The following is a 10,838-nucleotide window of genomic DNA, read 5'->3' as shown; positions in this document are numbered from 1 at the left end:
TATTATTTATTATTTTAGATTTAGACAAAATGAATTATAAACACGCTTCTGGTTTTGAAAAACGAAAAAAACGAAAAATTCTCGAAGAAGCAAAAAAACAATTGCCAAAAATAACAAACTTTTTTATGGCAAAAGATGAAGTACACGATGAAAATACATCAGATTCAGAAAAAGACGAAGGCGAAATGATCAACAAAACCAGTAAACATTTATTATTAGATGAAATTGGAGATTCTGGTTCTTTTATACCTGCATCGAGTGAGGCACATGAATTTATCGAGACTGATAGTAATAGAAACCGAAAAGAAGAAAAGAGCGAAGCTAGTCTACAAATAGTACAAGAACCTCAAGAAGAAAAGAGCGAAGCTAGTCTACAACGAGTACAAGAACCTCAAGAAGAAAAGAGCGAAGCTAGTCTACAACGAGTACAAAAACCTCAAGAAGAAAAGAGCGAAGCTAGTCTACAACGAGTACAAGAATCTCAAGAAGAAAAAATAATAAATAGTAATGAAATTAAGAAGGTTCTCAAAGTGTCTGAATGGTCTGCTGAAATTATTAGGAATAATAAATTTATAGAAAGTATAGTTAAAAATAAGCCAAAGAGCGATACTATCGAAGATACGGGTAAAATATACAAAGATGGCAATCGTACTTACTATAGATGTTTAAAAGAATCCGATTTTTATCGCTTTAAACCAAATGGAGAAAAACTAAAAAGAGAATGGCTAATATATGATTCGCATAATAAATCTGTGTACTGTTATCCCTGCAAATTATTTTCGAAGGAAATTACATTTTTAAGTGATTCCGGCTATAATGATTGGAAAAATCTCACAAGAACACTTAAAAATCATGAGGAAACTAAATCTCATTTAAGCGCTATGGTAACATTAGCTACAAGATCATCTTTAGTCGGAACAGTAGACATAAAATTAAGGTACCAAATTCAGGAAGAAGAACAATACTGGGGAAAAGTCCTAAAGCGTATACTCGCCACAGTCAAATTATTATCCAGACAAGGTCTAGCTTTTCGGGGATCCGATGAAAATCTTGAAAGTCATTTCAAGCAATTATTTAAGTTGCTTAATATATCTTGCCGAATTCGACGATTTCTTAGCAGAACATCTATGCCGCTATGGAAATCAAGGAAAAGGTTCTACCAGTTATTTATCTCATCATATATGTGATGAATTTGTTCAACTGATGAAGGATAAACTACTTGATACTTTCACGGCTGAAATTAAAGCTGCAAAATATTTTTCAATTATAGTTGATTCCACTCCAGACATAAGCCATTGTGACCAACTAACTTTTGTTGTAAGATATGTACATGAAGGGCAAGTAGTAGAAAGATTTATGGGATTTCTTAAAATTGAAAAACATACCGCTGAATACTTGCAAGAGATTGTTTTAAATAATCTTAAACAATTGGGACTTGACATTGAAAATTGTCGTGGTCAAAGCTACGACAATGCCGCTAACATGTCGGGAAAATACAATGGTTTACAAGCAAGAATAAGAACTCTATCTCCCACTGCTGTTTATATACCTTGTACCAATCATTCCCTTAATTTAGTTCTTAATTTTGCCTGTGAAGCTTGTTCCCAAGCTGTTGACTACTTTAATTTAGTTCAAAATATATACACATTTTTTTCTTCGTCCACACATAGATGGCAAAAATTAAAAGAAAATTGTAGTCCCGTCCCAAAAAGATTAAGCGATACTAGATGGTCTGCTCGACATGATGCAATACATGCTTTAAATAAAAATTATAAATCTATTCAAAACATTTTCATGAATTTTGCTCAGGATGATAATGAAAAACCTGTAACCAGAAGTGAAGCTTTGTCTCTGCTCAAAAAGATGGAAATTTTTGAAACCATGTTTTTAACGATTATATGGTCAAAATTATTGGAGAGAGTAAATGCAACTAGCAAGGCTCTGGAAAGTCCAACATTAAATCTTATCTCTGGAGTTCAACTTTTAGAATCACTTGTTACTTTTGTTGACGAATTTAGAGAAAAATTTGATGAGTTGGAAAATACAACTAAGTTAATGACTGGAAATGATGTACAATATAAAAACGAAACAAAGAGAACAAAAAAAAAGAAAAATATTTGCAGACGAAATCAGAGAAAATGAAATTCAGTTGAGTGGGCGTCAAAATTTCAAAGTAAATGTATTTTATGTTATTTGTGATGGTTTAGCACAGGATTTAAAAAGAAGATTGAAATCATATTCAGAAATTGAATCCACTTTTAAATGCTTTTTTACAAATAACGACAACATTATCGATGAATCTTTGGCAAATCTTTCTGCAAAGTATCAAGGAGACATTGAAACAGTAAATTTAAAAGAAGAGTTTCAACATTTTAAAATCCTGTGCAATAACACCAATTCCGATACCATTTATAAAAAATTAGAACAAGCGCAATGTGTTAGATCAACATTCCCCAATATTATTACTTTATTAGAAATTTATTTAACCATCCCGTTATCCAATGCCTCTGCAGAGAGATCGTTTTCGACATTAAAACGAATAAAAAATTACTTAAGATCGACTATAGGGCAAACCAGACTGAATGCGCTTTCTTTGCTATACATAGAGAACAAAAGTATGGACAACATTGACTGTGATGCTATTATCAAAGATTTTGCTTTAAAGAAAGCAAGAAAAAAATATATTTGTTAATTAACTTAATTAAGTACTAAAGATTAAGTAGTAGTAGTAAAACTACTTTTACATTATTATTTTGCTTTTTTATTTTATTTTAAGTTCTTATGTAAACAAATATGTTTATTTTATTTTAACAATTGTGTTAATTTTATTTTAACAAATGTCTATTTTAATAAATGTCTTTATTTTATTATAGTAAATAACAAATAAATTTATAAATGTTTATTTTCTGGTCATTTGTATTTTTTTAAGAAAGCAAAAGGGGCCCGGAAATTTTAGCGCTTCAGACCCAAAAGTTCCTTAATCCGGCCCTGATTTTCAGTTCCATCGATATTAGCCAAAATGTATCCACTTACAGATTAAAATTTGTACGGCTCTATATAAATGTATAACAAATGTAATTGATTAAATAACTAAAATTGAAACACTTGTACAAAAAGAACAATGCGATACACGATATGAAATCAAGTTTATTGCGAATATTTGTTACAAATTAGAATACATTGCGCACATGAATTATTATTTCAATATTCTTATACCCGATTCGTCTTCCAATTTTGAGAAGAATTAAACCGAATTTATTAAACCGAATATAAAATATAAAATTATATTTAATACATTCTCTTTATTATAAATAATTCAAAAACAAATACGTATTAAGCAACGCGATGAAAACAAACACTAAAATATTATATTTGAATAAATAAAATATCTTTGTTAACTATACTTTTAAAGTACTAATTTTACAGCATCACTAATAAATTTGTTTTATAATGAACAATGTCTCATAACAAAAGCAAAAGTATTATAAATATAAATAATTTAAAACGGCTGCCTGATAAGTGGTTAATTAGCATACACTATGTTCGCTAAATAGTCATTATAATTTCGTACTATTTCGCTTTATGTTATATTAAAAAAACAATGTAAATAATTATTCATTAGATTACATTAAATGACTCTTTTCTCCATTCAAATAACTGATTTACTTTGCTATTAAAAATCGAATCAATTTAGTCAATATCAGCGGGTGCAATATCTTCAAGAATATTAGCAATTGAAATATTTAATAATTTTTACATAATTATAACAATAACAATTACTGAGTTTAACAATACCAATATAAATTCTTGTTTATATAGGTATGTAAAACATTTTATGTATAAAATAACTATTAAGTACAAATAATATATATGTTAAAACAATATTTTTAAAAAGTATTTACAAAATATAAAAAAATAAAAATTTCGCTCTGTCAATTATGCTTGATATATAGATAATTAAAAAATTATGAGTTTGCAACACATTTGATATATTTATAATTTTGTGTTATATCGCTTTATGTTAAATCGAAAAGCAGTGTTAATAATTACGCTTAAGATTAGTTCTATTACCTTCTTCAGTAGACTCTACTGCCATATCAGCATTTAAATCGGAACAAAAATTATTAACGTAAAGTCTCAAAGTGTTACAAGTTGGTAGCTGATTGCTGCTAGACGTTGGAATATCTGCGGTATTCCTATCACGATGAAAAAGATTGTATAATCTTGGTGATAATAAGCTGGAATAATTAACAATACAATATTATGAATTAAACAGTCTTATAAAGTCTTACTTGAATTATGTGCATAATGCATAATTATTGAATACAAACTATTAATATTAATATAAATTTAAAGTGTAAGACAGGCAATAAGAGCCAATCGCGGAAGACAGTGCGTTATCCCAACAAAACTAAATTTTTTCGTTAGAATTAAATATCTGTGCAATAATCTTGAGAAGAATTTGTCAAACCGAATATAGATCATGCAAAATTTAAAATTATTTAATACATCCTATTTACTATATATAATTAAAAACAAATACGTATTAAGCGACGCGTTGAAAATAAACATAGAAATATTATAACAGCTTAAATAAAATATCTTTGTTAATACAATACTTTTAAAGAACTAATTTTACGAAATTAACAATAAATTTATGTTTTATAACGAACAATAGTATTATAAGTGTAAATAATTTAAAACGCAGTTGCCCGATAAGTAGTTAATTGACAAATATGTTCGCAAAACAATCATCATAATTTCGTACCATTTCGTTTCATGTTACATTAATAAAGCAGTGTAAATAATTATTTATTAGATGACTTTACTCCACGGTACCAATTTAAATAACTTGTCCTTGTCAATACTTTTAAAAAACGAATCAATATCTTCATTATTAGTATCAGCAAAAAGAAAATTGCTTGATGGTGACATATCAGGAAAATCGTGATAATCATCTACAATATTTGAAAATTTTCACAAAATTATATTACAATAACAATTACTGAATTAATCAATACCAAAATAATTTCTCGTTTATATAAATATGTAAAATGTTTTATGTGTATAGAAACTATCAAGTACAAATAATAAATAATTTTAAGAAAATATTTTAAAAAGTATTTAAAACATACCGATAAATTTAAATACGTCGCTAGTAATGAGTAAAACCATACAAATTATTAATATTTCGACCTACCTGGCCAGTACAAATTATTGCCAACATTTCGTTTTAACGGTCGAAATATTAATAAACTTGTATATTTAATAAATATTTGAAAAATAAAAATTTTGCTCTGTCGATGCATGATATGTAAGTAATTAAAAAAATTATGCGTTCGCAACATACTCAATATATTTATAAGTTTAAGTTATATCGCTTTATGTTAAATCGAAAAAGCAGTGTTAATAATTACGCTTAAGATTAGTCCTATTACCTTCTTCAGTAGACTCCACTGCCCTATCAGAATTTAAATCGGAACAAAAATTATCAAAGTAATTTCTCAAAGTGTTACAAGTTGGCAGCTGATTGCTGCTAGACGTTGGAATATCTGCGGTGTTCTTATCACGATGAAAAAGATTGTATAATTTTGATAATAATATGCTGGAATAATTAACAGTACAATATTATGAATTAGTCAGTGTTATAAAGTCTTACTTGAAATATGTGCATAATGCATAATTATTGAATACAAACTATTAATATTAATTTAACGCTTATATTATATTAATACTTCTCGCTGTAAACTTGAAATACTCATATAAATGTAACATATATAAATATTATTGAAATGCAACAATATTGGCCCGGTTATTTAATATTATAAAACCTGATTCACGTTTTAAACTAAAATAAATATTTAATTAACTAAATTCTTACAAATTACAATTACAAGAAATACAACAAAGCAAATCTGATCCGAAAGTATAGTTTAAAAAAATATTAACAAACTCAGATAAATTGACGTGATAATAAATATATGTAATAAAAACATTCCAAAAGATTGAATTTTATTTTCTTATTTATTATAAACAATTCTGTTCATTCTACACAAATGTACGTATATATGATAAATAAGAATATAATTAATTTATCGGAAATTCTTCTCACCCTCTTGGTATAAACTTTGAAAGCACGATGACACGATGAGCTTCGACTAAATGTACCATTATATTAAAAATATCAGATCCTTTAAATTGATCGCAAGTGTCACATTTCTTAATTATATCAAGTTGCTGGTTTACCCAGATTTTGAGTTCATTAGCTATATTTTCGTTAAGCTTATGTTCATTTGTCAAGTGATTTCGTGTATATGTACTCAGATTTATGGATGCCATATAAATTTTAGAACAATAATTACATTTTATTCCATTGTTTTGTGTTGGAGTAAACTGTTTTTCTAAAATTGTATTAGGATGTGAGCGTCCGATATGTCTAAACATTTTGGAATGGTGAGAACTAGTATATGGCATATTACATATATTGCATATTTCATACTCCGCATCTCTTCTCAAATAATACCACATCCATCTATAGTTTATTGAGCTATATAAAATAAAAAATACAAATTGCTGGAATAATTAATTTTACAACGTTTGCTTGTTGAATAATGTGTACATTGTATAATTACTCATAACAAATCAGAACTATAATATTACTGACAAGATTTTATTAGCTACTTAAACTTTATCTCCTTTATTTAAATTTAAATTTTCAATATTCTTAAAAACATAAAAAATTATCTAAATTCGAATATATGTATATCTTATTAAAAAATTATATTGTACATTTGTTCATATCTATAAAGAATGTCACAAATTATCGATTATAAAATTTCTAAGTATAATAACATGCAAATTTATATTATTAAAAAAGACAATAAATAGGAAGATAATCAGTATCTTCAAGGAAATTTATTATAAAAAATAGTTAATTGGACTTCGTTTTCTTGATTTGATCAGTAATATTATCTCGAAACATGTGACTTTTTTTTCGCACCATATATATATATTAATACTTTATAACTATTAAATTATTATGTATATTATTATATATATAATATTAGCTATGTTTAAGTTAACTTAAATATTATAATATATTTGTGATAAAGACGTCCTAAATATTTGAAATCATGATTCTATTCTTTGTACATGATTTCACTATATCATCACTATGTAACATTTCAAGATTTTCAATTATATATTATTTTAAATTCGATGGATTTGATAAAAATGATCAGAAATATGTTGCCTTAATATTTTTCGATGTGATATATATGTAGGCCATTTTCACCATCTCCGATTATTTCAATCGATCGATTCAATTTAAGAATTTTTAGCTGAAAAGCACAGATCATTTTAAATGTAGATAGAGTTGATCAGTATTAAAGAGGCAATTTTTTAATTGAATCAGTCGATTAAAATGCACGACAGAAATGATATAATTGATCCATAATCTCATAAATTGGTATTACCTTTTATCGTAATCTGACCTATCTGACTTATCTGCCATGATGATTGCTCTGTAGATCGTGCACTTCTGTAGGTTACAAAGAAATAATTATTTAAACGAAAAATATATGTGTGAAGAAATGTTGATAATAGAAAAAGAGGTCACAAGAAGATGTATGGTTCCTTCTAGAAATGTAAATATTGATATACAAATATTAAAACTGTCTAACGTGTTTCTCAATTTTGACGATTATAGGTAGCAATAATCCAGTATCGATCATTCCACAGTTTAAAAAACGATTTAAAATATAATTTATAATCACATGTATTACAAATAATTTCAAATAAATTAAAAATGTACCGTCACATTTATTTTTTTATAATTTTATGTTTATGTATTTTATTTATAAAAATTGCATTAACTTTATATATTACTTTTATTGCAGTCAATACAAATCGAATGAGTCTACTAATTATATAAAAAACAAAAAATTTAATATTTGTTTATATGTTATTAATACAGTAATTAACACAATACTTTCAAGAAATTGTTCTTGCATGACAAATAATAAATTTATATTTATATAATAACTTGGCATGTCTTGAGCCCTATTAGTTAACACAACGAGAATTATGTATTATTTTGATATATATACCTATTTTTGAATGTTTGTTTCGTAATATACGAAAATTGATGTTTTTTAAAAATGTGAAAATATACAAAAATATATATATACAAAAATGAACAACCTTAACAATACTTTATTCGAGAATATAATTAATTTGATACCTCAAAATTTGCAAATGTTAATAAAAAATGCATTTAACACTTCATAATTTCATTAAAAAGTTAATTCTTTTACCAATTCTCGCCAAATTCAATAATACCAATTATTTTTACGCATCCATATTTTATATTTTACGTAAATATAAAATTTAATTCAATACCTAAAAATTTATGGAAGTTAGAGCAATTATGCAGACATTTATTTAAAAAATTCAAAATTTTATAGAAAAAATTGACTCTTTTGCATCGATATTCTAATTCAATACCACATATATAATAATGATTATATTTGTATATAATAACGATTATGTAATTTATGTAAAAAAATTTATTCCGATATTTCAAAATTTGTAGAAGTTAGAGAAACCACAAAATATTTTTAAAAAAATTAAAATTACATTAATATTTGAAACATTTTATAAAATTTTATATATATGAATAATAAATATTTAATTTTACGCCAAATATTAAAGCACTACAACTCAAACAATAATGTTCTTGAAAAATTAAATTTTCAAGGGATAGACACGTATATTCTTTTTTAATATAATTTTTCGACGTTTTAGCATATTCTGAACATAATCTCATAGAAATTAAAAAAAATATTTTCAAGAAAACAATTTCCTCTTGAAAAAATATAATACTATAATACTTGCAACTTATTAACATGAAAATGGTATTAAAACCTAATGTATGTCAAATATTAAATGACTGTAATTAATATTAAACAGCCGCACGGCCAGCCAGTTATATGCCACGTGTCAACGTACGTGGCTGTCACGTAAAAATTATATAGTTCTTTCGGCATTATATCATAAACGCATCGCGGGAAAATCACTTCTTTTATCATCACCACACATGCAAATATTAATCAATAATAATAAATATGATATTTTAAACCGGCCAATAAAGCCCAAGCGCGAAAATTAAGTTTCTCGGAAATGTATCTCTTTGTACAAAATTACTAAATTTCATATATTAATTAACTTTGAACTTACACATAATAGAAAAATAGGCGAGAAAAATATAGGTCCGAAAAGTCGCTGAAGCGGGAACCTATATTTGGACCTATATTTTTCTCGCTTTATTAAGTTCAAAGTTACTTATTATATAGAATTTAGTAATCTCGTACCAAAGATACAGTTCTGAAAAAATTAATTTTCGCGCTTGGGCTCTATTGGCTGGTTTAAGATATTTTATTTATATTATTATTATTTAATACTGAGAGCCGATTAAAATATTTCTTATTTGCAAATATTAATCATTTTCCAAACTATTACGCTTGAAGTTGCAGGAAAATAAGTTACATTTGTGATTTCGTTTAAATTGTGTTTCACACACTATATGTATTATTAAATAAATAAAAGAATAAAAATCAAGAAGTTGAATAATTTTAAATATAATATAAACAATAAAGATTTGAAATACACTAAATAATATTCAATTTACTTAGCCAATTTTGTTAGCCAGAGTTGCGTATATTTCTTCAAAATAATAATTTTTTTTCGGATAAATACATCTTTTGCGTAAAACATTGTGTCGCGTGTATAAAGCAATACTTAAAAAAATTATCCTTACAATAAAATAAGTTAAATAATTAATGTATTTATTACTAAAAGGATGACTTGAAATTCACATTGCAATCTGTGGCCTTGCAAAGACTCTACAAGAAATATATATCGATCTGGTGATCGTAAACGAGCAGGACTTTGCCAATACGTTCAGGCAATTGATTGCAGCATTGGATGTCTTAACTACGGAGCAACAATATGAATGCCAGCAAATTTTGGATTTACTAATTGATTCTCGAATGCAGCACTTGACGTAACAGAAAAATAATCAATTAAAATAGGTCTGTGCTCGTTTCTTACGCGTGAATAAACAAAGTATCTGTTACATTTGTAAACAATGAGATGGCACTATACAGAGTGTAAATAATTCTCAAAATTCAGAGTAAAATCATCCGTTTAAGGCGCAACTAAGAGAAAAAAAGGTACGTAGATAAGAGTACAAAAAATATTACACTTTGTGCCGCAATCAAGATAATATCATTTTCATTTAAATAAATGCAATGTAGCTTTTACATTAGTGTCTGTAAATTTATTAAAATGACCGATTCTATAAATGTACAAAATCTAAAATATGTATAATACAAGTTTAATTATAATAGAACAACGGTTAACAATCATTCGTTCTTAATAAATGGAACAATGAAAATAAGAGAGCTTACTAGTATTTAAGAACTAAGTACTTTTTTATAATATAGCGAAAGAGAAAACCATATAGCGCTGCATATTTTTCACTGCAAATTTTTACAACTACGACTATGTATCAATGACGGGTCGATTGATGGTAAAATATCAGACTGTTGCTCAATTAAATTTAGTGTATTTTAAAATTAATAAACGAAATACGTGTACATGGTTATTTACATGTTCGAGAATTATATATTCCGTGAGTTTCGTTTACTTGTATTTGATTTGTTTTATTTCACTATTCGTGCATGTTAACAATATAAGTTTATTTCTGGAATGGAGTGCTTAATTGATAACGGAAAACTATAATTTAGTTAATAGGAACATCTACTATGCCGAGACAG

At 26.4% G+C, this 10,838-nt stretch overlaps 1 protein-coding gene across 2 annotated transcripts; it reads right to left on the bottom strand.

Moving 5' to 3' along the window:
• Positions 1-3,129: 3,129 nt before the first annotated feature.
• Positions 3,130-7,566, bottom strand: LOC114933421 (uncharacterized). 2 transcript variants are annotated; one of them, XM_029305961.2, is made up of 5 exons: positions 7,476-7,566; positions 6,113-6,547; positions 5,439-5,605; positions 4,769-4,958; positions 3,130-4,238 (listed from the first exon to the last, which is right to left on the bottom strand). In XM_029305961.2, exons 1-4 carry the CDS (start codon positions 7,511-7,513, stop codon positions 4,816-4,818), a joined length of 783 nt encoding a protein of 260 aa, XP_029161794.2. In that variant the 5' UTR covers positions 7,514-7,566; the 3' UTR covers positions 3,130-4,238; positions 4,769-4,815. The 2 variants fall into 2 exon arrangements, with proteins under 2 accessions (XP_029161794.2, XP_029161796.2); XM_029305963.2 differs by lacking the exon at positions 4,769-4,958.
• Positions 7,567-10,838: the final 3,272 nt, after the last annotated feature.

The sequence above is a fragment of the Nylanderia fulva genome, unplaced genomic scaffold (assembly GCF_048542155.1).
Source record: "Nylanderia fulva isolate GAGA-0341 unplaced genomic scaffold, ASM4854215v1 Scaffold4, whole genome shotgun sequence".
Lineage (NCBI taxonomy): Eukaryota > Metazoa > Arthropoda > Insecta > Hymenoptera > Formicidae > Nylanderia > Nylanderia fulva.
Note: the sequence above shows the minus strand (reverse complement) of the source record. Positions and strands in the feature narration are given on the sequence as shown.

What these genes read in the sequence shown, in the direction of transcription:
- LOC114933421 (XM_029305961.2), bottom strand. Translation starts at nt 7,513, where the DNA reads ATGGCAGATAAGTCAGATAGGTCAGATTACGATAAAAG. An exon ending in AGGTCAGATTACGATAAAAG is followed by an intron (nt 6,548 to 7,475) that starts GTAATACCAATT and finishes TATTTTATATAG; the next exon opens with CTCAATAAACTATAGATGGA. An exon ending in AGTGGAGTCTACTGAAGAAG is followed by an intron (nt 4,959 to 5,438) that starts GTAATAGGACTA and finishes CAAATATTGTAG; the next exon opens with ATGATTATCACGATTTTCCT.